Below are 27,779 nucleotides of genomic sequence, written 5' to 3'. Positions count from 1 at the left end.
GCCACGAGGAGGGTGTTCCTTGTTTGAGGGAGGTCATCGCTATATTTAATACACCTTACAGCCGTATATTTCTAGTTCCTAGGCCACCATACTGTTTTCAACCAAAGTTTTAGCTAAAAGCTCTTCACCATGCCATGCATAACATAAATCTTGTGTGTTTCTTTAGGACAGTTCATCCTATTCCTTGATGTATATTTGCATGCAAAATATTTCTAAGGAGAAATTTGATGGGATATTGTTATGTACTTGCTGACTGTCCATAAAAAGGGAGAGAACAGTTCATGCAGCCTACATCTTTGGAAATAACTCAGGCATGCAAATGTTTTATACTTGGTAAATTGACTTGGACTATGTTAATGCATGCATGCTAATTATGAGAAGTATCTATGGTTGATTTCAGTCCTCTATGCTAATATGTTAGACAAGTTCTTCTAAGCTTTTCAAGCTCTTTAAATTTTGTGGTTGTTTTCTGAGAGCAATTGTACAGGGGGGCTTATGTTGTTACTTTTATGCACTTCTTTTGAATCTTTCTTTCACTAAGGTACATATACTTTTTTTCCAGGCATTTGTTTTGAATTTTTCTTTCACTCAAAGCATACATTCTTCTCCATTCCTTTTTGTTCATGCTGCTGAAATTTAATTAAAGTAACTAATCCCAATTTCTCGAATTTAACTTGCAACTTTTTATCATGTTTGGGTGCTTTTGGGCACTTAGAGGGCAGCCTAATTGTGCTGATCTATTTTCGTTTGATACATAGATTTTACACCCTAAAAATGGGCACACAAAAACCCTACAGACATCCCAAAGCACCAGCCCTAACAAAGAGGCATCTGGTAGTGACAGGGTTAGATTGCCTACAATTATCACACTGGTCTGTTCATTGTTTTTGTGCATATTTGTGTGTTAACAATGCTACCTGTTACCCCTCTTTCAGCAGGGATACCTATATACTATCACAACATTGTTTTACATGATTGTAAGCCCAAGTTCACAAGTCAAAAACCATGTAACAACCATGTGACGCCGTATATGGGGTATTCTAGAACTTGTGTCTCTTTGTTTGTGTTTTATTGTTTTGGTCGGACCATGTCTCGTTCCTTTGAGTTCATCTCTGGTTCCTTTCATCTTGGATATGATTGGAGGACCTTGGATGGGCTTACTTGAGGACTCATGGTTTTATGGGACTCTGCGTTTGTAGGGGTGATCACTGATGTATGGGCTCGTCCAGCCCACATAAGTTGCACCTATGTCTTACCACATGGTTATGAGTCTATCGAGTTTGTAGGTGGCCTTGGCTTTGATGTAGTATCCTTCAAATGTTTCTTAGACATGGCAGTCTCACAGTTAGCGACTTTTTCACGCTTTCCAATGTAGTCCACGTTTACTAATGCAAAGCTGTCTCAAAAGTAAAAAAGTCAACAAGATTTCAGATTATAGAGCAGAGTGAGACGATGACATGCCACATGGAATTTTTCCATTTGGTGAAGGCATTCTCAAGATATGGTTGGTCAAAGTTGGTCAAATAGGTGCCACAGGTTTTCAGGTAGCAAAAGAGGGGGAGCATTGGGGAGATTTTCACATGCATTACGTCAAAAGTAGTCTACTCAACAACAAGAAAAAAACCCATGTTTTAGATTTTCCAAATCCTCAAGGGTGTTAGAGATCCTCCACTTGGGCCGTTATGACATGGTACGTCAGCCTGGACAACTTTCCAGATGGCATAACAAGGGAAACTTTTGTTAGAATTTGACATGTAATATGTCAAAATTGGTCTAGGGAATGAGAGGAACAAAACCCATGTATTGGTTTCTCCAAATTCCCAAGTGCGTTAGAGATCCAACACAAGACATGATGACATGGCAAACAATGATAATGTAGGAACGCGGGGCATAATGTGGTTAAACGAAGCAAGACCCATATGAAATCAAGTCCGGGCTATAGTAGACCCAGGTGGGAGAATTGGAAAATTCATCAAGGCATTGGAGAAGTAGAAAAAGGTGGTCCAATTCGAGTTACTGTGCGTGGAAAAGTCAAGTCAAAGGGTGAGATAGCTATTGGAAAGTTCAAGGAGAACGTTGGAGTACTAAAGGAAACTATTCTTCAACTTGTTGACTTCCAGATCCTTTGCAAGTGGAACATTGGGCTTCCTTGGGTTTGTGAGAGTCAATTCGATCCCTTGGTGGGCAAAGTCATGGATTCAATGTAATATTTTATTAAAAAATGTCTAAGTCTCTAACATGTGGATTACTAGTAAATATTATTTTCTAGAGAGAGTCAAAGTAGTTGTTAGAAAAAGCTTTATAAAAGGCTAGCCTCTCTAGTAATTGTTGTTGACTGTGAGATCATTTTATTCCATAATACAAAGAAATTGATTTGCAAACAATATTCTCTTGCGTATTGAGTATTGAGTTGATTCTTCTATTTTCTTCTTTCTTGATTTTTCCCCTATCACTGTGTTTTATGAATTTTGTTTTGCAGTTACATTTCTTCCGTTACAAACTCAAAGTAGAGATTCATTGAGGGCTAGGGTGCAAGAAACTTGTTCCTCCCCTGCATATCAGTCGTGTTTCCATATCGAAACTTTGAAACTCGACAGAAACATGTTTCAACTTTCATTTCGTATGAAACACGTTTCACATGTTGGAAATGTGTTTCATACAAACTGAAACGTGTTTCTACATCTGTACAATGCGTTTCCAAATGAAATTTGTTTGATTTTGCCTTGATTTAATTGTTGTGACCCACATTTTTGGTTTTATTGCTTAATCAGAGGTTAATTATGAATTAATGAGACTTCTAGAAACCTCTAAGACTAGAATTTTTTGTTTAAAAAGGGTTTCACTCTTAGTTTGCACCAAAATGTTGTTAATTAATGGTAATGTTAAATTCTTAAAGTAAAAGAAATGTCACTTTTACTTAAATTTTTAACATTACCATTAATTGTTTTAGGATGTTTGAGAGTGTTTCCAACCTCATCGGTCTTCATATGGAGAAAGTATAATTTCATATCCTATTCAAAATTCAACAAACTTAACAGTTTTTAAAATTTCAGGATTATTTTCATTAGATTCTATAATGTATGAGGGTATGGAATTGGTAGTTAATCAAGAGCACCAAGCCCTTTATGTACCTCGATGCTAACAATATTTTTTGTTGGACTCCTCTATCATGGCCTTAGCAAAAATGTACCCTTCACTCAAACCAAAATCATTGATCAGGCATGCTAGGCTTTTCATAGCATATTTTAAAGCTTGGATTAGGTAGTTTCATCAAAATTGGGTGGTGTTGACTAATGTCCCTAGAGGATTGAGGTAGAGGCAAAGGGTGATACTAATGATGAGGATCCCAATATAAGTGATGGTGGAACATTGCTTGTCATTTATGTTTGTTGTTTAAATGTTCTTGCTCATCTGTTCATAATGAACTGATTTCATGTTTCAATATAATGTGCTATGTATATATATATATCACGTTTCCCTGTTTCCAAATTTTTGGGGGTCTCGTTTCTAGTGAGTTTCAGTTTCAGAAACATGTACTTGTTTCTTTGTATCATGCAACTTATATTAAGGGACAAACAATCATGTGGAAGGGAAGATTTCTATGTTGCCCTTTGCTAGTCACTAAGAACGCACTTTTCCAAGTGTTGGACAAGCCCTCTAAGGGAATCTCTGTCTGGAATTGTGTGTTTTTAGTGCTATTGTTTCTACTTTGGTAGGGGCATCTCAAATGAACAAGTCCTCCTAGCGAGTTAGAATTTCCTATAGAGAAGTTCAAGGCTAAGAGAGTGAGATAGTTTTGTAGGTGTTAACCCTATATAATTAATTCCTACAAACAGATTCTCAATATAAAACAAAAAAGATTCAATAGCACATGCACACAATTTGCATAGATATTTTATCCTAGAAACCCAAAACTGGGAAAATCAACAAGGTTTTTTTAATATTTCTCAATGACCACATAGTTGTTATACAATTTCCTCTTAAAAGAGGGTTGCCTTCTAGGGAAAAAACCCTAACATAACTTCTATGATCAGATCTCCGACCTAATGATGAATGGGGGGCTCGACCACCCACGGTGACAGTGATACGAGGGGGGGCAAGCCCCCATTAGGAATTGGTGTCCAAACATAGCTAATCATGCAAGGAATATAACAAATACCCAACAAGTTTCACCCCCAACTTGTCACTCTTTAGTCTCAAAAGGGAAATATAGACAAAGGAAGGGTTATGATTGCAACTCTACGAATTGGTAAAGGTAAAAGGCGAAGGTCAAGCCTAACTCTCCAACCCTCTATTTATTTAAAAATTTAAATATTTGAACTTTTTATTTTATTTACTAGCTTGTTGAAAATTATGTGTTTCTAGCTAGTATAATCTTGGCATATTCGAGCTTAATTTCATATTTTAACCAAAGGAGAGATATATCTGTTTCTTGAGTTTATTTGTGACATTTTACACGGGTGTATCTAGTTTTTGTGTGTAGATCTACAAGAATACATTGATATATTGAATTTTCATATTGCATTTCACCCAAAAAGCAGTCAACAAGGCTTATTTCTTCAATTAGTAAATTTTAATCTTGTTTTAGCTCAAATCTCATTAAATAGATTTTATCTTACATATGCAGCTAAATTTTATTTATTTTAGCCCCTTTCAAAATTAAATTTTAGCTTAAATAATTTTCTAGGCGAATACCCAGGGGGTTTTGACCCCAAGTCCTCCAAAAGTGAATTTCCAGCTTGCTAGAAATTCAATTTTGCAGCAGGCCCAAGGCTTAAAGTTGGTGTAAATTGATCTTTAGTATTTTAACCTTACCACCCCTAGATCCAAGACCTAGAAATATTCAGACATTTTTGTGTGGCTTTTCAAGGGGTTAGCTTGTTGGTTTTGCATTTTCTGCAGAAATTGCAGACCTGCTAAGCACATAGCAACAAGAAAATTTATAAAGAAACTCCCTTAATCGAGTGTTTAATCTAGAAACACTTACATATTCGGTCAGGTATTTTTAATAAACCAAATTTGCTTACTTACACGCCATGTTTAACAAAATTTTGAGTGTCTTGGCTTGCTGTTAGTATTTTAATTGTGGATTTTGCAGACTTGTCAAACAGGACAATAAGTAAAATTATACAGTAACTCATCTAGCCAAGTAACCAATCATAGAATAAATCATATTTTTGGTTAGTATATTTTCAGTACACTAAATTAGACTACTCATTTGTTAAATTTTATCAATATTTAGTGTTCTTGTGTGTTGGTGTAGTTAAATATATATTGCAAATTTTTATATTAAACTAGCAGACCAGCAATATAAAGCCCCTCCCTTCAGCGATTTAAATCCATTTCTAGGAATTGGTTTTGGAGTAACTTGGTTGGTGTAGAAAATCCAAGAAATTTTGCAAATGCTAATAGGAACAATCTGAAAACTATTTTCTTTTCATACAGGCACAGAATTTCTCTACTAAATTTTGCGGCAGAATAGGAACAAAAATAAATCAGTCACACAATAGCAAAACACAATATTTTTTCTAGGGAACCCAACTGGGAAAACCCTCTGCTTGCTTGAGAATTTTATTGATAGAAATGAAGCAATTGATCTTTTACAAATACAACTGTTTCAATCTGAAAGACACACTTGTCTTTTCTGCTTGATTGAAGCTTGAAACCCTTGCAAGACTGCTGATCTTTGTTGCCCTCTATCAATCTGTGCACAAGCTTCTCTTGCACACTTTCCTCTCACAAGCTCCACACAACTCTGTACAACCTTCTCACAAACCCGTGAGCTCTATTGTCTTGTTTCACCAACTCATGCTCACAAGACAATGATCAAATTTGTGCCTTTGTTCCTCCTTATAAGCACTTTGATTAGGCTATTACTGGCAAGTTCTATATGAGGGAAATTGAACTGTTGATTGACTAGTTAACAAAAGCTCACTAGTTTTGTTAACTCGTCCTTCCTATAATTTAGCACTAGTCAACTGCTTCTTGCACTCCTAACTTTTAGGAATTTGCCCTAAATTTTAGGAATTTGTCCTGCTTTTTAGGAATTAGCTCCTAACTCATAGGAGCTCATGCATGCTTAAGGAAAAACTCATTATGGTTCCTTTGATTAAGGGACAAATCAAGGAACCTTTTCTCGCTATTATTTTCAGCACTCCCTCTTAGTGAGGAAGGTGTTTCTGGAAGAACCTCGTCCACTTGGTGTTAGAAAATCAAAAAGGCAGAAACATTTTCTTATATTGATAATTACTTGTGATATTGTTATGTTTTTATTAGCTTCTTTATGTTCTTTTCATCAAGTAATCATCAAAGAAAAAGCATGAAGATCATGGACGCCAGATGTAGGCACTCAACTAGGGCTAAAACCCCTTTATAGGGGAAAACCCAGTCATAACTCATCCTTCAGTAGATTCAAATTGAGATAGACCAAGACCATAGACCTAAATACCTTCCTCCTCCACCAAGTCGACTCTTCCTTCTGATAGATGATCTCTTCCAAAGTTACCAAGTGCCAGCTTCTCAAATGCAGCTTCAACCCAGAATTTCGACCCCCAGCGTCAAAACTTCGACCTAGTTTTAGGACTGCAGTTTCGATCTAGCAAGTTCAGTAGCTCCAACCTAGTAGCTTCACACCTTCGACCTCGATGCAACTTCACAACTTCGATGCAACTTCACAGCGTCGACCTTGATGCAACTTCACAACTTCAATGCACCTTCACAACTTCGATGTAGTTTCCCAGCTTCGATGCAACTTTAGAATTTCGTTACACATGAGAGAGAGAGAGAGACCCAAAAACTTCGATTCCAGCTTCCTTATTGAACTTCACACTTTTTTTGCTCCCAGCTACTGCAATTCGAATTTGTCTTGCGATGTGCTACTAAATGAGTTGAGTTGCTCTAGTATATAGTGATTTTGTGAGGTCGAATTCCCTTGTTGAGGCCGACTTGTCCTTTCTTGAGGCTAACTTGTTGGAGGAGGCCTAATTGACCTATGTTACAATAAAATAAATTTCTTCTTTGACAAATAAATCCCATGAAGGGTTCTTTACATTATGACATGGACAAGGACTCTTGACATAAACCCTAGAAGCCTTCAATGGAGGCTTTGACCTAAAAACAATTGACCCAAGCATGAAACCCATGCTTTAATAAGTCAATTTATTTAATAATAAAATTTCTTTTTCTTTCTTTTGACAAATACATTCTTAATATAATTATGAAGACCGACTCTAGATACATTCTTCAACACTCTCTCTTAACTTGGGAGGTATTCATAATTACCTATATCTATAGAGGGACATGGAAGATCTCCAAAATGAACTACGAAGAGTTCTGGCACACTCAGTGCCTCGGACTAGATACCTGACCAAGGTTATCTATCCGGGAGGGACTAAGATGTACTAAAGCTTTCAGCCAGTGTAGGTACCATCAGGCTTACCAACTAACCATCAATCCAAGGATCTAGGTGTGTATCCAAGGTCAGAGCTCCAAGACCAACGCCACCCTCCCTCTTCGGGATCTAGACATCAAACACACATAGGTTGGCAAATGTCCTCCCAAACATATGCCATTAGATGCTTCATGTCTCCCTAATAAATTAGATATATCCATTTGTCCAAGCATGCTTCCCAAGTGTTCGTCCTTCATGGAGAGATTTACCTGTTTAAACACAAACTCTAATCAACAATAAACTTTCAAATATACATATACAAGTAAACACAAACCTTCGGGGTCCTCAATCATCCTAATGCTACTTATATCAAGTTATTCATATGCAACCAGTTAGAAGCTTTTCTTCTTTCATTTCTTCAGCAAAATCAAGACATCCTCAATACATTGTAGTACTTTCATTTATTTTCTGATTTCTTCTTCAAGGTATCCATCATGACCATCATAATATGCACTCTCTCTTAATTGGAGAGATCAACCACTTCTTCTATAACATCGGAGAACTTATCATGGCTTCATTCCTTCTTGCAATATCACGGTTATCATCATAACTTCCTTTATCATTCTCACCAATATTATCAAGTCAATTTTACTTACAAGCATCTCCAACATCTTGAAGATTATGTACCTGCACAACTTAAACAACAAGTACAACCAAATACAAAAGCATAAAGCTAACTATATCAGAATCATGTCAATATAATGGAAGCAATTAGACTTTAGACATTAAACACCTAGTTAAGTTCATGATTAGTAAGAAACACATACTTCTTGCTAGGGTTATTGCCATAAACCCATTGACTACAATATAAAGCAACTCAATCAAGAAATCAGTCTCATTCTATCTAGGGCCTCAATATTACTTTTAGAGATATGACAGACTCTACTATGATTTATTGCAAACCCTAGATTCCAACTTTGAGACACAAAGCCTTAGATATCAGCAGTTAATAACAATCCTACCATGCATCTAAGGTTTCAACAATGTTAGACACTACTAGGGTTTGTTTGAAAACCCTAGATTTTATCATCAAAACTAAATTATATCGGAAAACAATATTATCATATCCTAGAATATCAATTACTAGGGCTTTGTTACAAACACTAGAATTCACAATCTATGAGCATAAATAATTAGGTTAGCATACTCGCATATACATACTAGGATTTCATAATCATGCACTATCATATCACAACAATATCTCCAAGACACAAACATCAATACATCAACAATTTCATTCAGACTAGGGTTTCGATTAGACTAATATAAACCTAGGGTTTCATTCCTAGAATCTTACTTACATGGGCTTTGTTCACAAACCCTAATTCACTAAACCCTAAAGATCTAGGGTTTCAATACATACCATTGTCATTAACAACAAACCCTAACGGGCTAGGGTTTTTATCATAACAATACCAAAACATCAAAAGAATAGGAATTCTAGATTTCATCAATAACCCTAAGTAGACTAGGGTTTCATAATCAATATTGACACACCCATAGGTTAGGGTTTTACAGTGAAACTTTTTAGGGTTCCACAAGAATGATAATATAATGAGCTATGTTGCCAGGAAACGTGGGTTCGGGGACGGGGACGGGGACGGCATTTTTGGAAACAGGGTGCGTGGGTTCGTTGGGTAATATAATAATATTAAATTTTAATAATTATATTTTATAAATTATAAATTTATAATTAATAATATATATGAAATTTGAATTTGTATATTTTTTCAACTTTAAACAAGAAAACTTTAATGATAATCATTTAAACATGCACATCATTGAACATTCAACATTGACATTGAAATTTCTAAATTTATCACCAAAAAACTGTTCATTGTTTACATATTAACATGAATCATGATATGGGACAGATTTTGTCACACACACCTGATTGAGATACACTAGCCAAGTTTCCTACAAACTCAGGGGTACGCTCAAAAATCCTAAAGTATTATGAGTTCTCAAAGACTCAATATTTTAAACTTTATTTTATTGGACTGCCTTGTGTGTTTGGTGGGATAGCAGTGAAATATATGCTGCCAGCAGCCATAATTTATACTTTAATGTAGCCACAAGCCTTAAGAAAAACCACAGAATTTATATGTTAATGTAATGATTCAATTTTTCAAAAATTAAAATATATATACTATGAACTGTTTTACTTTTCCCTGAACAAATTCTGAACCATTTAATTAGATTTTGTTGATCCATGGTGAAATTACATTGCAAGGGCAAGCAACACCATTGTTAGAGGGTAGATAATGAACTGGCTTGAATGTTGTGTAGATGATTGAGTTGAAATACATTCTCACTGAACGGTTTATATTGTAAAGAATAGCACAAAGCTATATTCAGTGTATGAATGCATTTATGTAATGCCATTCATTAATGCAAAAAATGATGAAGATTTTCTGCGCTTTATTAATCTAATTGCAACTATTTCAGGTTAAAAGAACTGAAATGTATACTTCTCATATTATAGTATATAATATAAAAAATTAAAAATTTAACAAGTCTGGGCTGCGTAGAGGTAAGTTTGTGGCATTGTCATCTCTGTTTAGGGCTTCGGTTGGGTACAGGAGTCTGCATAGGGAGGCCGAGGTCTGTTCCTTAGTGAACAGTGAGTTGTTTTGTGTAAACAGTGGCATGAATCAAGCCCTAAAGCTCAACGTTTGACAACAACAAGGAGGGGGGACTATGCCGCAGCTGTAGGAGGCAAATTGAGTGTATAAAAGTGGACTGCCAGTTGTGGCTCATGTTGCAGACAGTCCGAAACAACAAGAAATTGTGACATTCATTCTGGCAAGCCTTTAAAACAACCCGAAGAACCCAAGAATCCAAGAACCCAGTAAAGGAAAAGAACCCAATTTTTTTTTTGAAGAACCCGGTTCTTCATGGAAGAACCCGGTTCTTCTGGGAAGAACCCGTACCTGAATCCGGTACTTGGGTGCGGGAACCCGGGACGGGTTCGAGAACCCCACGCCCGGGTGCGGGAACCCGTGCAACATAGATAATGAGGGTAGATTCAATCTAATGATTAATCACCCTAACAAGAATCTTTGTGATTCAAAATCCTAGACATAACGATGTCAATAATGTAAAGCAAATTTAAAATAGAATGAACATACCTTTTATGAAGAGAACTTTATAACAAAGTTTATAGTCTAAGGCATACCTTTGAGTTGTTCCTTAACAAACCTTGTAGGACATCAAATCTTGACTAGCTTCAATAGAACTTCTTTCATGCTTCAAGTCTATCCTTTGAAGTCTCCTCCATAACCCTTGAGCAATCAACAAGCTTTACTATCCAAGGAAAATATAAAGAGAGGTTATTAGTATACAATACAAATAAATCATGATGTAAGGAGGAAACCAAACATGAAAAGATGAAACCAAGAATATAATACTTATCTTTTGGTAAAATAGTGGAGGCTCCCTCTTAACGCAATCCTTTTGAGGGATACCTACAACCTTATAAAAATGAAAAATGTTCTAACAAGACATGTTAGATGCATAAACTCTAGAAATCAAAATATAAAGGAAAACAATTCAAAACAAAAATAAAAGATTGGGAGGGCTTTGTGAGAGAGAGAGGACTTAGTAGTATAAGTCCTTGACTTCTGATTCTTCGATCTTGTTCTTCTTAGCGTTGATTTGGGGTAGCATTAGATGTGCTCTAACCACGAAACTTGGTGGAAAGGCTAAGACACATGAGATCTCCAATACCCGGAAAGGGTTTGGGTAGATTCTAAACAGTTTGGGAGATATTAGAATAATTAATATTTTTAATGTAATCCCTAAGTCTAAACTTAGGGAAAATAAAATATTAATGTGTAACTGTGTTAGAATGGTCCAAAAGTCATGGATCAAGCCAGATCTAATCTTAGCCATTGATTAGGGACTTAATCTCGACCGTTGATTTGTCAACGAGAAAAGTATAAGAGGAGGCTTGAGGGTCACTTGGAGAATACACTGAGGGAGACCAGTCAGTTCAATTTCTGGAGCGGGGTTAGTTGAGAAATTGAACCAGTGGTCTGGTGAGCAGTCAGGAGGTAGCAAGTACGAAATAGAGAGACGGGAGATCAACACAGAGGCAGAAGAGGCAGACGCAGGGCCAGAGGGAGCCACGCAGAGGCAGCATAGATTGCGCAGAGCCAGCAGGGCTTGCGTCATCCACGCAGAGGCTGCAGGAGTGACGTAGAAGGCCAGAGAGGCTGCGCAGAGTCTCAACAGGTTGACGCAGAGGTCAGCAGGGCTGACGTTGGGATCAGAAGAAGTGCTGGAGAATTTGTCTATCTGTGGGTAAGCTAGTTTGGTACCCTGTTGTACTAGAAAATTGCTGAATAATAAAATCCTCCCTTGCTGTACTGGTTTTCCCACATTGGGTTTTTCCGGGGACATTAGTCCAAAATATCTGTGTCAATGTGTTGATTCTTGTGCATATGTTTGTTTCTGTATTACGGTGTGATATCTGCAACAATATTTATTTTAATGTTTATTGAAGTGATTTCATGAATAACTTATGATGGAATAAGTAGGAAAAGTAAATCAGTTGCTGCAGAGATAGAATTTTCACACTTAGGTGGATCTTCATCAACCACATTCTCATGTTCCCTCTCTCTCTTCTTATTTCTTGGATTCTCTAGACAATGGCTTTTGTAGTGACCCATCTTGTGACAGTGGTAACATTCAACCTTGGATATGTCCGCTTTCTTCTTTGGTCCTTTGAACTTCTTGAAGGTTCCCTTGTTTTTGTGATGAGCAGAATAGGGATTCAAGGTGTTTTCTTCTTCATCCTCCTCGTTGTTTACTAACGATATTCTGGCTTCTTCTTGACTACATGCATTCCACATTTTTTCAAATGTTGGAGTATCCTTCCAACTGTTATGTCTTGATGCAAAGGCACTACATGATTTTGGTAGTCCTAGAAGGGCAGTAATTACAAGCTCCTTTTTTGGGACTTCATCTATTGCTTGGAATTCATCTCTGATTCTGGATATCCTTATAAAATATTATGAAACTATATCATCATTTGTCATCTTAATAGTTCTTAGTTCATTCTTGAGGCTTGCTATTTGACCAATGTCCTTGATTGTGAATAACTTGGAGAGGGCCTCATACATTTCTTGAGTGGAATTTATGTTGGATATGTATGGAATTATGTTATCCTTAATTCCATCCACTATTAGGTTCATAGCCACGATTTCGGTTTCTCTAAACTTTGCTTTCTCTGCATCACTTGAGTCATCAATAGGCTTCTTGATTTTTCTTTTAACGAGATCCAAAACTTTGTTCTTTTCAAGAATGAGGTCTATCCTCTTTTTCCAGGCCCTATAGTTGGAGGCTCCTTTTAATTTGTTTTCTCCCTTCATTGAGTTTGACATAGTTCCTATAGATGTAGACTTATCTCCTTATATGATCCTCTTTAATGACCTTTCCTTGATCCTTTTCTTCAATAGATCTTCAACCTGCCTTTTTCTTCCTTTTTCACCTTAGCTTTGATACCATGTTAGAAAATCAGAAAGGCAGAAAGATTTTCTTGTGTTGATAATTACTTGTGATATTATTATGTTCTTATTAGCTTCTTTATGTTATTCCTTTATCTTCTTTTCATCAAGCAATCATCAAAGCAAAAACATGAAGATCATGGACACCAGATGTAGGCATTCAGTGAGGGCTAAAACCCCTTTATAGTGGAAAACCCAGTCATAACTCTTCCTTCAGTAGATTCAAATTGAAATAGACCAAGACCCTAGACCAAAAGACCTTCCTCCTCCACCAAGTCAACTCTTCCTTCTGATAGATGATCTCTTCCAAAGTTACCAAGTGCCAACTTCTCAAATGCAGCTTCAACCCAGAATTTTGACCCCAGCTTCAGAACTTCGACCTAGCTTTAGGACTGTAGTTTCGATCTAGCAACTTCAATAGCTCTAGCCTAGCAGCTTCACACCTTCAACCTTGATGCAGCTTCACAACTTCGACCTTGATGCAGTTTCACAACTTCGTGTGGCTTCACAACTTCGATGTAGTTTCCCAGCTTCAATGTAGCTTCAGAATTTCGTTGCAGATGAGAGAGAGAGACTCAAAAGCTTCGATTCCAACTTCCTTCTTGAAATTCACACTTGCTCCAATATATATTGAGTTTGTGAGGTCGAATTCACTTGTTGAGGCCGACTTGTCCTTTCTTGAGGACATGGTGGAGGAGGCCTAATTGACCTATTTTACAATAAAATAAATTTCTTCTTTGACAAATAAATCCCAAGAAGGGTTCTTTACATTATGACATGGACAAGGACACTTGACATAAACCCTAGAAGCCTTCAATGGAGGCTTTGACCTAAAAACAATTGACCCAAGCATGAAACCCATGCTTTAATAAGTCAATTTATTTAATAATAAAATTTATTTTTCTTTCTTTTGACAAATACATTTTAAATATAATTATGGAGACCGACACTAGTTACATTCTTCAACACTAGTTACATTCTTCAACACCTGGATATGTCTCCAACACCACCAAGTTCTCTGCTATTGCAATTTCTCCATTTGAACTAGAAGGCTTCCTTGATTTCTTCTGCGGAACCTGATCTAAAGACTTGTTCTTTCCCACCATGCTCTACGAGTCCACAATTTGCCACTATCAATGATCACAACTCCTTTTGTGTCATTGAACTTTGGCTCACTGATCTACCCACTAGTAGGCCTCTAGCTCCACTAAGAAGTCTACTCATTGGGTCTTCTGGATTTGCCCTCTTATTAGTGATTTAGCCATCTACAACCCACTGAACTAGGGCTCCACAATTTTTCCTCCTAACAACTCATTAGTCCTTCAGTGATCATTGTACATGAGGATTTCAAGGATTGCCCACTTGTCAAGATTCTGGCTGCTCCAGGACGCTGCTCCTAGGGCACACAAATCTGCCTTGTCACTGTGACACATCAAGCCTATTGTCACTTTCCTCAGGGCCTCCAAAACTACGTGCACAGTCAACTCTTGGACGGATCTAAGGCTTGCAAATCAACAACTAACATTCCATACACATATTGTTCTTAAGCTGCTTCAGATCTCTGCCCAAACACCATTAGGACAATCTTCCAACTGCATTCTTCTTGTGCTGGTCTAGATTCTATTCACTGCTCTGATACCATGTAGAAAATCCACGAAATTCTGCAACCACTAATATGGACAATCTGAAAACTACTTTCTTTTCATATAGACACAAAATTTCTCTACTAAATTTTGTGGCGGAATAGGAATAGAAATAAATCACAGTCACACAGTGGAAAAACACAATATTTTGTCTAGGGAACCTAACTGTGAAAACCCTATGCTTGCTTGAGAATTTTATTTATAGAAATTGAGCAATTGATCTCTTACAAATAAAACTGTTTCAATTTGAAAAACACTCTTGTCTTTCCTGCTTGATCTAAGCTTGAAACCCTTACAAGACTATTGATCTCCACTGCCCTCTATCAATCTATATGCACAAGCTTCTCTTGCACACTTTGCCTCTCACAAGCTCCACACACAACCCTGTGCAACCTTCTCACAAACCCGCGAGCTCTATTGTCTTGTCTCACCAACTTGTGCTCACAAGACAATGACCAAATTTGTGTCTTCGTCTTCCTTATCAGCACTTCGATTAGGCTATTATTGGCAAGTTCTATTTGAGGAAAGTCAAACTGTTGATTGACTAGTTAACAAAAGCTCACTGGTTGTGTTAATTCGTCCTTCCTATAATTTAGCCCTAGTCAACTGCTTCTTGCACTCCTAACTTTTAGGAATTTGCCCTAAATTTTAGGAATTCATCCTACTTTTTAGGAATTAGCTCCTAACTCATAGGAACTCGTGCATGCTCAAGGAAAAACTTCTTGTGGTTCCTTTGATTAAGGCACATATCAAGGAATCCTTTCTTGCTACTATATTCAACAATTGGAGTTAGATCACTAAAAGCCTTCCATGGCTCTTTGGTGGGAGTTGGGCTTGAAGAGTGGGGACTTAGGCCAAGGTGACAATGGGCCCCTCTCCTATGTGTATAGGCCATAGTGGGTTGTATAGAATCTTCAACAACTTGCTAAATGGAGTGGTAACACTGCCCAAAGTAACTATTAGATTGCTTATCATTGACGATGGGAACTTGTCTCTTATTGTAATTTTATTCATATCTCTTGTGTATGTATAGATTGTCCACAATATATCCCCATTCAGTATGATGATATGATCAAAGTTGGAATGGCACATGAGCTCAAGCCTCAAACTCTACTTGATCAATCCTTTGTACAACAACTCTCCAGCTCATTGATTCTACTCTGCACTTACCATTGGACTCATCTTGTGTGCTACTTGATTTGATAATTTTGTGTTGAGCGTTGAGTCAATCTCATGCACTATCTCCTTTTCAGCAGTACTCGTTTTGACCAGTGTTGCGGGGGAGCGCCCCCCCCCCCTCGCTCCCGCTCCCGATCCGCGCTCCGGGCGGGAGCGGGTCGGGAGCGCGCTCCCTAAAAAAAAATTCGCTCCCTGCCTTTTCGGGAGCGTTTTCGGGAGCGTTTTGCCTTTTTTGCATTTTTTTTTTTGTAGTAATGTTCGAAATGCAATTTTTTTTGAAAGAAACAAATAGTTTTTGAGTGGGGCAACTTAATGATCAAGTCTAGGCCCTAGTATTGATATGCTATTCATGGTAATGTTAAATTCTTAAAGTAAAAGTGACATTTTCTTTAATTTTCATTTTCATCCTTTTACTTAAATTTTTAACATTACCATGAAATGACTCAGGATGTTTGAGAGTGGTTTCGTCCTCATTGGATTTCATATGGAGAAAGTAGAATTTTAGATTTCATTCAAAATCCAGCAGACTTATCAGTTTTTCAGGATTTCAGGATTGGGGGATTGCAATGTTTCCGTTGAATTTTGTCATGTATTAGGGTATGGAACTCATATTTAATCAAGAGTACCAATCCCTCTATGTACCTTGATGTTAGTGACATTGGTTGTCGAACTCCTCTATCATGACCCTTCTAAAAATGTACGCATCACTCAAACAAAATCTTGACTTGACATGCTATGCTTTTTCTATCTTATGTTAATGCTTAGAGGGTGATATTAATGACAAAGATCCCTATACAGATACAAAGGTAATGACAAAGATACCTCTGGATATTAATGCTTGGAGGGTGATATTAATGACAAAGATCCTGATTTTGCAACAAGACTAAAAAATTAGACATTTCTCGTGGTGGCAAGAGGCCCAAGCATAAGAAATAGATAATAGATTTACTTCTCTTCTCTAGTTTCTAGTAGCTTTTATAACTATTGACTCTTTCATATTTATTATGATATTTTTTTAAACAATATATGACAATTTAAGTTTGAAGTTGGCAATTATAACTCATTAGTAATGAATTATGAATATGATGCTTCATGAAAGTTGAAAGTTGTTTCATTTCGTTTCATTTTATAACATTTCATTTCATGTTAGATATTATTTGTTGTAATGGTTACACTTAGCTTACAAGTACAACTTTGGTGATCAATGATGATAAATGTTATATATTGAATTTTGAAAGCTTGAAACTTTAAGATTGATGAATCATGAGACTCAATATGTTGTATGTTACTATGTTACTAACTTGCGGACGTGGTTGATGAAGATTATAACTTCTAGATGATTGTTGTTATATGGTTCAATCTATGCTTTTTTATGTTTTTTATATCTAATTCATCATTCTACATGTTTTTGTTGACATATATGTATCAAAAATTAAAAAATATAAAATATATATATATATTTTTAAAAAATCGCTCCGGGATTCGCTCCCAAACCGGGAGCTTCTGAAAATGGTCGCTCCCGCTCCCGCTTCCGCTCCCGCTCCCCGCTTCCGCTCCCGCTCCCAAGTAACATTGGTTTTGACAAATATACGTGCACTAGGTTATTGCACTCTTCCAACAACCTCTTCACTTCATTAGGAATCTCACTCTCATCGTGCTTTGTTATCTTGCTTTGCTTGGCCAATTTCTTTGGCACTTTTGCATAGCATTGCTTCATCTCCTTCACCTCAAGAGTTTATTCCCTAACAACAACAACACTTCTTTGGAATCTTCATCTTTGATCAACAACTACTAAAATTTTCTTCCATCATGCATTATGCTTTGGTCAAATTGCCACAACACATAGGAATTCATCTTGATATTCTTCTAAGTGGAACATCACACTACATTGATTTTTCCACAAGGACAGCATATCTGCATTGAAAACAAAACAACCGATATGTTTATGGATGCTCATGTTGTGCTACACCCAACTTCTATAACATCTCTACCAAGACCATATTTTCTGCACCACTGCTATCTATGATAACTTTGCAAAACTTACACCAACCTTGCATTTGGTTCTAAGTGTTGTTGTACATGCATCATTTCCCTCACTTCTAAGTGTTGGTGTACATGCATCATTTCCCTCACATACATAGTCATTTTTCCTCACATCCATATTTCTCTCTGCTAGAGTGAACTTGAGCTTCATCATATGTACTAGCATGGGCAAATATCATGGGTTGCCAAAACCACAGGCTCATTAATCACCATTGATAAATTTCACTTTTATCTTAGATAAATTGCTATTTTCTAGGAGGAAATGTACTTCTTTTATTGATTCTAGGAATAAGTGTGGTTTTGAGGGGTTTGACCCTACTTTCTAGTAGTGAAAGCGCATGAGGTAGTTGAGTAAACTTGGCTAGTAAAAGTCAAGATAACTCCCTTATGGAAGCACACTTCAGTTTTCTAATGAGGGAATGCATGCTCTCTCATGCTTTGCATGTAGTTAAGCCTAGCATAGTTGCATTAGTAATTGTTATATATTGCATTCAATTGCATTGTATTTTAATGTAATTATTCGTTATCATCTTTGGATGATTTCTTTTCTACATGTTTATGAGAATTACTTTGCTCCATTAATTCTTCTGCTCTTCTATTCTCTAAATTTTTTAATTGTATTGCTTCTCAATTAGATTCTACATCCTCTTGCAGGTTGATCAGTGAAATCTTACACTAAGAATATTTTTCCTTGGTATTGATCTTTCTTTGTTGTTTGTTTTTCCTTCACTGGCACAATCATATCTCTACGCATCATCAATTTTTCACCTTGTTCGGTTGTGGTCGTAATTGTTGCTTTGTCCTTTGAAGCTTCTGCCTGTGCGAATTACATTCTTTGCTCATTCCCAAGTGCATTATCTTGATGTCGACACTCAAAGGACTTGTATCTTCTTGCCCCACTTGTGTAATAGGAAATCTGTGGTCAATAATGACTATTTCCTTTCCCTCTAAAGTTTCTCTGACCTCTACCTTGGCATTTGTTTGTCATGCTATTTCCTTCATGTCCTTTGACCTTTGTCCTCATTGTGTCCTTGGGCTCGCTGACCTTTGTCCTCATTGTGTCCTGTATGTGTCAAAATCTTGTAGGATTCTTTAGTGTATTCTTTGTACACTTTGCTACTTCTCTCTCAGATTTTGCAATGGCTAGATCAATATTTATTTCCATTCTGTCAAAAGAAAGTTTACTTTGTGACAAATTTTGCTTGAACTCTGTGTCATCTTTTTACCCATTTGGGTTCTGCTGCACCACACAAGAACCCACCAAATTGCATAATTTCCCTTCAATTCAGTGTTGGCAAATTCTTTCAGATTTTTCTAACCTTTCGAGGTCAAATATCTCTCCATTTCATCGAGTCTGTCCATCGATTTCTGTGTGTTTAGACTTTTTCCATAGCCCCCCATAGATTATTTAACTTCACATCAGACCCATTGGCCTATTGAACCTATAACATATTTGAAAGTATTTGATAAGGGCTTCTGTCCTAAAGAATCTCCATAATGAGACTCTCCTATACAATCGAATCTGTTCAGTCAAATAAGTCCTGTATACTGATTGCCTCTGAACTGATCACATGGTCTTATGTTTTTTGGATTTGCTTACATGCTGAAAGCCTTAATATCATTGTTTTCTGGCTTTTATTTTCTCTTAATCACTGAATTGACTTATTTGATTTCCAATCACATCTTTCGAGTTGAGAATTGTTTGTTTAAGCCCGTGGCAGTTGCCCTAAAACAATATGCATGAACAGGAAAATTGAGAATTCCCCATACCGTAGATCTGCAGTGTCAGAGGCTTTCACTGAAATCAATTGAAGAAATCGACTACAGAGACAAGCACGAAGGTCAGTTTTGTCTCTGCTTGTCACACGTTAGGTAGTAGCCAGTTGCGTTTTCCAACAACGTCATATTAGGTCACTCCATACTGACTTATCCAATGCAAGTCGCAACTGAACCATAAGTAGAGAATCAGCAATAACCTTATCACTTGACACTCTAGCGCAGAATCCAGATGCTAAGCAGTTTTCTTCTGTTGCATTGGCCCTGTACAAAACTGGTCAAAGGACAACTGATTTTGATGGGCTTCAAACCTGTATCTTGGCTGTTGCAGCTCTGTGCTCTAAAAATGTGCTGCAGATGCATTTTATGAAAGATTTTTTATCAAATGTTTTTATCTGTATTAATAAATATTCATGCAAGTTGCAACTGAACCGTAAGTACAGAATCAGTAATATCCCCATCACCTGATTCTCTAGCACGGAATCCAGACACTAGGCAGTTTTCTTCTGTTACATTGGCATTGCGAGAAACTGGTAAAAGGACAACTAGTATTGATTGTCCTCAAATTTGTATTTTTCCCATTGCAAATCTGCTTTAAAATGGGCTGCAGATATATTTTATGAATTTTTTTCAGATGTTTTTGTCTGTAATAACTAATATTCATGATAAACAGGAAGACAACTGTCTGTATGATGTGGCATTTTGAATCATGTCAAGCATACCCTGTTTCCTTTAGAAACACAAATTGTGTTCTGTAGGAATCCCAATAAATGTTGGTAGGAATAAATTACGTTTTGTGGCATAATTGCTTCATCTCTCTCTATCTTCCTCTTGGCTGCTTATTTTACATTGACTAAGCTACCTGAGCCCAGGAAAAGGACTAACTGTACATAAAGCTAGCCCATGAACAGGAAACCTACTAGTTTAATCTTTGGCCATTGGTTCAACATCAAACGACATTGTGAATTCATGATTTGTTGAAATAATGTATTTCCAGATTTAACCCATGGACGACCAATTGTGGCTTCAATCATTAGTGAACTGGGATTCCTGTCATGTCCACTGTCCAGTTTTGTTCTCATTCTGGATGTTGAGAATGATGTAGTTCTACCATATGAGGGTTTTGGAAGTTGGTTGCCATGTAAGACTGGCATTTAAATGGTCTCATGCATGGTTCTCTTTCCTAGCATTTTGGATATTTATTGTTTAGTTACTGCTCTATTTGTTTTTTTAATTCCTTTTCTAATATGGAACAGATTGATACCTAAAGCTTCAAATCTAAGTTGCACGAAGCGCCGAAACGTTTCTGAGTTTCTGAAACGGGTACGTTTAGAATGTCACCTCCCAAAAATGGAAATGCCAACCGAAATGTCATATATATATATAAAGAAATTTATAAATAATTGAATAATACATTATCTTGCAAGAAAAAAGGGAAATAAGACCCATAGATGACAAAAAAGAAAGAAAACCAAGTCTATATTAACTCTCATAGATGATTACATGGTGGTCGAGTTTCGACTGAGTTTTGGGTATGGGTGCGGTGCAAAACGTCGGGTTCCTAGAAGTTTTGTGCAACATAGCTGCAAATACAAACTTTTAAGAGAATTATTTATCAAGGAGCTTTCTCTTGTCTAAACTGCTTCAGTGGCTATATTATTTTGCTGTTGAGAAAGCTTGTATCGTCTAACTAAATAAATAATCTAGTTTCATGAATATGAGAAATCACTTCTAAGTTCTAACTGGCAGTTTTGCTTTTATGTAATCTATTTGATCTGGCAATAGAGGAAGCTTAATTTGATCTTGATATTGTTTTTTGATTCCATCACGGAAGTCATAAACAAATGCCTTTTGTTAGGTTTTAATCTGTCTACCATTGCCACATAATCTCCAAATTGTTTTTGATCTGTTTATTATAGCTGAAGTAAACACAAGCAATATTTCTTGGAGTTGACCCTACCCTTTTTCACTCCCCATTTTCCAGATGTAGATATATTAATTGTACTTTAGCTAAAAACAAGAAGTAAGGATATCACAGTTTCACTCAACATTGAACACCTAACTATCCATGTTTGCTGCTTTTACAATTTTCATTGTTACAGTTGATTTCTTGAAGCCTAGGTAATTCATAAAAAAGGTATGGGGTGTGGTTATGGCAGGCAAGAATGCCCGTCTTCTAAAGCAAATATTTGTTTTATGTTATGAGACATTTAAGTGCACAACATGCTATTACTTTTTTTGGTGACGTGCAGACACTAACTCAAAAGATGCCTATGTTATTAAACTGAGTCATTGACAGACACTTAGATTTAGATATCTAATTTAGATTGCAATGTAGATCTTTAGTAGCTACTTTGATATTGGATGGGATAGTTTTGGATAGGCCTTCATGTATGTGTTTGAAATCTGAATACCCTCTACCTTAATGAATTTGTATGATGTATTCATTTTCACTTTGCAAAGTTTTCAATTTTGGAAATCTATGGCAAAGCATTACTGTTGCAAACAGTTGTGTCTTGTATTTGGGTCCATGCAGGCTACCCAATTTGGGATCTGAGTAGAGGAATGCTTTCCTGTGATGAGTTTTTCTTGGAGTGGCTGAAGCATTCTTTTATTGCTTTATTATTTTGTATCAATAGGTTGAAAATAATGATTTCAAACTTTTCCCTACACAGCATTGAAATTTACAAACATAACAAAGAGGAGCGGATTGCAAGAACTTGGGGAACAACTGCTCCAGGATTGCCATATGTGGAGGAGGCAATTGTTCATGCAGGCAATTGGCTTATTGGTGGTGATTTGGAGTTTCTGGAGCGGATCACTTATAATGATGGCCTTGATCACTATAGGCTTTCTCCTAGGGGACTCCATGATGAATTTGAAAAGCGCAAAGCAGATGCAATGTTTGCTTCCCAACATAGAAATCCTATTCACAATGGACATGCCTTGCTAATGATAGACACTCGCAGACGCCTTCTTGGAATGGGCTACAAGAATCCTATCTTACTCCTCCATCCATTGGGTGGCTTTACAAAAGTAGATGACGTGCCTCTCAGTTGGCGAATGAGACAACATGACAAGGTTACTGCCAAATGAATTTTATATATCTCATTGTTCTTGATAGGGGTTTTCTGACTGAGATGATTGAGCATTGTTTAGTGGGTCTGTATGCATTATCCATGTCACCAGAACCTGTTTTACTTGGAAAATGATAAATTTTACATAGCCAATTGGATTATTTTCATCAGAAACATATAGGCAATTTAGATTATATATAGCCTATTTGATTATTTTCTTAGAAACATATGTTCAATTTAGATGATATTGGATGTTTACTTCTGCACCCATTTTGTTCAGGTTCTTGAAGACGGTGTACTTGACCCAGCGACAACTGTCCTTGCAATTTTTCCCTCCCCTATGCATTATGCAGGACCAACAGAAGTCCAGTGGCATGCCAAGGCTCGAATAAATGCTGGGGCTGACTTTTATATAGTTGGTCGTGACCCTGCTGGTATGAGTCATCCTAAGGAAAATCGGGACTTGTATGACCCAGATCATGGAAAGATGGTTCTTAGTATGGCTCCTGGTCTTGAGAGGCTTAACATTCTGCCATTCAGGGTACGACTGTTTTGTGTGCCTTCTCATTTTCTCATTTGCTGTCAACCTCAAAAAGCAGATTAGAGTGTCTGATGTATGGTTTTGCATCTTATGGATAAAGTTACTAGCAAGATGCAACGGTATACTAGGTGAATTTTGGTGATTTCCTAGAGGACAAGGCCATTTTGGTTTTTTCTTTCTGACACAAATATTTGAACTTTGGTGTTTGTAGATGGATTTAAAAGTGTGTCTGGATTCTTAGATGCATAAAAAATGGATGTTGTTAATATCAGCATATTAATAAAGATTTATAATGAGCTCTTTGAAGTTTGGAGTTATCCTATTTCTATCTATGGATTTGTACCTATAATGCTTTGTTAATTCATTTTATTCCTCGGCAAATCCTAGATTTGTGATATCATTGGCTAAATTTCTGCAGGTTGCTGCGTATGACAAAAAGCTAAATAAAATGGCATTCTTCGACCCCTCACGGCCTGATGACTTTCTTTTCATTTCAGGCACTAAGGTATGCACCAGATTTGGTGTTTTTTTTGTGTGTTTTGTGCCAATAATTATAACATATTCTATTGGAGATCTACTTCAGTTTAGTTTCCTTTTTTTGTGACCATACTGTGCAAGTATTGCTTCAAGGTTTTTCATCTATCCTTTTGTAAACAACATGAGAGAAAAAGGGAAAAAAACTAATTCGTGGCTTTTATGTTACAGATGCGCAATCTTGCCAAGAATGGTGAGAATCCCCCAGATGGATTTATGTGTCCAGGAGGATGGAAAGTATTAGTTGAGTACTACCAAAGCGTGAAGTCATTGGAGATAAAGAAATTTAAAGAAGCAATAGCAGTCTAGTCACAGCTTGTTTTGTAAAATTAAAATACGTTTTCGCCTTTTCTGTTGTAAATATGTTTGGAATCCTGGCTTCTCTGCATGCTGATGTTATTTAGGGGACAAGTCTAAGCCAGCAATATCGTCTTTTATAGCTGGCATAGAAGGATATCTTATAAAACTTTTGATATCACGATAAAGTCCGTGACCCAACATTTCACTTTTCGGATATGAAAATGTTGTGGGGTGAAGTAGTTATGGTATTTCCGAAGCTTTTATTGTGAGGATTGCTAATAAACAAGACAGTAGAGGCAGCGCCTATGAAAGATAGTTTCTAGTTATGATGTACCATTTCCTATCTGCTGCACAAGTTTGTGAATGTAAATATTTGGATTGCTGTTATTTGTACAAAGTATTGTTTCTATAAAAACTCTGTAAGGTGATGCTTGTAAGACTAAAGATTGGTATATCATGGTGATTGTCCGTATGAAAGTTGACAAGGGAGAGTTAATTAGTGACAAGTCAGGTAGTGACAAATCTTATTATGACATTATATTTTGATGTCACATTTAAAATTTCTTGTGGGATATAGGAATAACGTGAGATTTAGTAACTTTGCTTGTAAGATTAAAATATCCTGGTTTCTTATTCTACCAATTATAATGTGTGGCATCAGATGATTTGAAGCACTTAGTTCTTAGCAATTCAACTTGTTTTATTTTAGAAATGTATTGATCTCGTGTGATAAAAAAAAAATGATCAATTAGTAAAGCATTTTTTCCCTTGCACATAGCGATTCGTTCTTTGAAATACTTAAATCAGTTGATTCCATCCCTTGCATAGGCCATATGTTTCGTGCATATAAGATCTAGGCGGAAATGGAGAGAGAATTGGCTACTTAAGTGAGCGTTTTTGTCTGTTTACTCGTATTTGTTTTTAATACAATTAGTTAATAGGGTGTTTTCTCTCTTTACAGCATATAGACTTCTGCCTACTCCCAATTGTCTCCCTTGTTACATGAAGTGTTCTCCCTTTATGCTCCGAAATGGTAACTAATATGTTCCATATTATATACAGATCGTATAAACTGCACCATCCGGTGCCATATTAGAATTATTGTGCTCGCACCAAGTGTACTTTTGAGAGATATAAATATCACCTCCGATGGAATATGTCAAAGAAATAGCTTTCCCTATTACATGTCCACTTCAAGAGTTGTATGATGCATTCTCTATTTTGTATTGCCCTCTTCGATACTCGGTGCATCAAAGTTTCTGGGGAAGACATTATTAAACTAGAAAAGCAGTACAAAATGGCGGTCTGATACCTGCCCGAATCCAAGCTATTTAACTTTACTAGAGAGAAAAGTAAAAAAAAGGACTGTACTGATAAGTTTGAGCCTCTTTCGATTTCAGAGACATATTAACCACGTGACTGATAACTTCATTTACAATCTCGGTGACAAAATTGTCAACAAAAATTGTATACCTCAAAACATACTATATAGAAAATGCTTGTTGTTGTTGGCAGTGGTGGCTTCCGTATCAAGCCAATACTCTCCTCAAGTTCGAGGAGTCTAGTAGACCATAGTTGGTGATACCACCACATTAAGGGCAATATGAATATCCAACAGTGAAGAGGAGAGAAGTATTAGTCTGAAACGAAATCCCATCATAGGGATATGCCACTTAGAAAGGGGATCCACTACCACTTGCCTTATTTGTGCTAACGGTGTCAAGTACCATTCTACAATACTACAGTGCAGTTATGGGTGTTAGTATGATTGAGCAAAGTCTGCAGGTATGACTGGGCAAGCATCCAGGCTCACCGCACTGTACCTTCCATCTCACATCAAATTACAATACTACAGTGCAGTTATGGGTGTTAGTATGATTGAGTAAAGTCTGCAGGTATGACTGGGCAAGCATCCAGGCTCAGCGCACTGTACCTTCCATCTCACATCAAATTACATTAACTAGGTTTTTTAGCCAAAGTCGATAATATTTCAAATTGAAGCTCCTTGGCCGGCTTTTGTTTTTTGTTTCTATTTTCTGGTTTCACTCGTATCTTCCTAAGAACATGCTCCAACTAATCTAATTAAGCTGCAAAAGCATCTTGCAATGTATGCCTTTTTTCATCTGGTCTTCTTTCAAAAATATAATATCCACAATTTTTGAATATTTTTGACTGTGTGTTTCAAATAATCCCACATGCATAGCAATTGTGAGACAAGTGGTTTATAACATTACCTACATTAAAAACATTGTCAATCTGGAAATTGGTTCTGAAGTGCAAGTCCTATTGCTAAAGATTTCACCTAAAATTTTAAATTGGCTACATGAAAAACATTACATCATTGAAATTATTTGCTAAAATTGGCTACATGAAAAACATTACATCATTGAAATTATTTGCTAAAAAAGATGATTTATTATGACCAACACAACCTCAAAGGTTGGAGGAATTAAACACAGGTAGACTGGAGAGTTTTGTTACAACTGTTGTCTATTTGGTGATGGACATTGTCTAGCTCCTTGTTACCTCCTTTGTCTAAACCCAAGTGTTGTCTATTTGCTGATGGACATTGTCTAGCTCCTTGTTACCTCCTTTGTCTAAACCCAAGTCAAGCAGGGTAATGTTAACTTATTAGGCAGGGTAATGTTAACTTATTAGGTTTTTATTGGTGGATCTCAACCATTCACTACACCTTCAATAGGTCCTTAATCTTCCCATTTGCTGAATTGACTATCCACCAGCATTTACCAAAAAAGTAAATTATCTTTGAGTTTGATGACATTCTATTAATTAATGATTTGTACCTCCTCTTCCCTCTCTAAAAATTGGTCCTCTCTTTAAAAGGCACCTTAATATAGGCTTGTTCTTTGTGTCCTTCCTTGATTTTGATCAAAAGAATCACAACATCAATGTTTAGAAAATCTCAAGTTAGTTTGACAAGACAAGAATATTAAAGCAACTTCATTTGTGTCCACATGTAAATAACCCTGCACAATATGAAATACAATGTACTAAATATGAGACTCTCATGTTCACATATTCAAATGGGTATTTATTTTTTCTTTTTAATAAGAGGTGTGAAGTAGAAACTAGCAATTGCCCCTAAAGGTGCAAAGGTACACCGAAGGAATAGAAGATTTGGGAAGATCATCTTGAAAAACTAAATCACTAAATATGAAAACTCTTATATAAAGATTGATATCAATCTCCATCTTAATTTTTAAAAGCCTTTTAGTACATTTAAAAGTAAGATGACATGGTATACTTTGATAGTTGTCATTGATTTTCTCTATTCTTTAGTTTTATTTACATAGCTCGACAACATGCTAATTTGATTGGAAAATTGATTTTCAAGCATATACATTGAGTTTTCATCTAGAGCCATTCATTTTTAGGGTTGTTTTTATGCTTTGATGTTGCTTCCTCAACTTCAATCAACCTAGGTAATTTCATCTCCATGACTTTCATTTTAGAAAAGGTTATGCTTATCATTTTGAATATGGATTTTAAATTGGTTGTTGTTGATTCATTAGATACCTTTACTTTGTGGTTCTTCTCTTAAACCATTATGTGTTAATAATATTTTCAAATTTCCATAACAAAATTACTTTATATAATTAAATTTCAACTTTTCAAACCAACAAATTTAATAATATCTAAATTATTTTTTTCAATTTGCAATTCTTCTTACCTCTAGGTATTTGTAAATTAGAGGAAGAGACACTT

The 27,779-nt window shown here is 36.4% G+C and overlaps 1 protein-coding gene across 1 annotated transcript in view; it reads left to right on the top strand.

Annotated features, from left to right (window-relative positions):
• LOC149259802 (ATP sulfurylase 1, chloroplastic-like) overlaps positions 1–24,497 on the top strand; it is a 61,966-nt gene extending 37,469 nt beyond the window's left edge. Inside the window, exons 2-5 of the mRNA XM_089419129.1 lie at positions 22,277–22,682; positions 22,959–23,219; positions 23,638–23,724; positions 23,925–24,497. Coding sequence (XP_089275255.1) covers positions 22,277–22,682; positions 22,959–23,219; positions 23,638–23,724; positions 23,925–24,062 — 892 coding nt within the window. The 3' untranslated portion in view covers positions 24,063–24,497. The remainder of the gene's footprint in view (positions 1–22,276; positions 22,683–22,958; positions 23,220–23,637; positions 23,725–23,924) is intronic.
• The last annotated feature ends 3,282 nt before the right edge of the window (positions 24,498–27,779 follow it).

The sequence above is a fragment of the Pinus tabuliformis genome, chromosome 6 (assembly GCF_031772625.1).
Source record: "Pinus tabuliformis cultivar Carrire ecotype Pingquan chromosome 6, CPIR1, whole genome shotgun sequence".
In the NCBI taxonomy this organism is placed as follows: domain Eukaryota; kingdom Viridiplantae; phylum Streptophyta; class Pinopsida; order Pinales; family Pinaceae; genus Pinus; species Pinus tabuliformis.
This window is presented reverse-complemented; position numbering and strand designations above follow the sequence as displayed.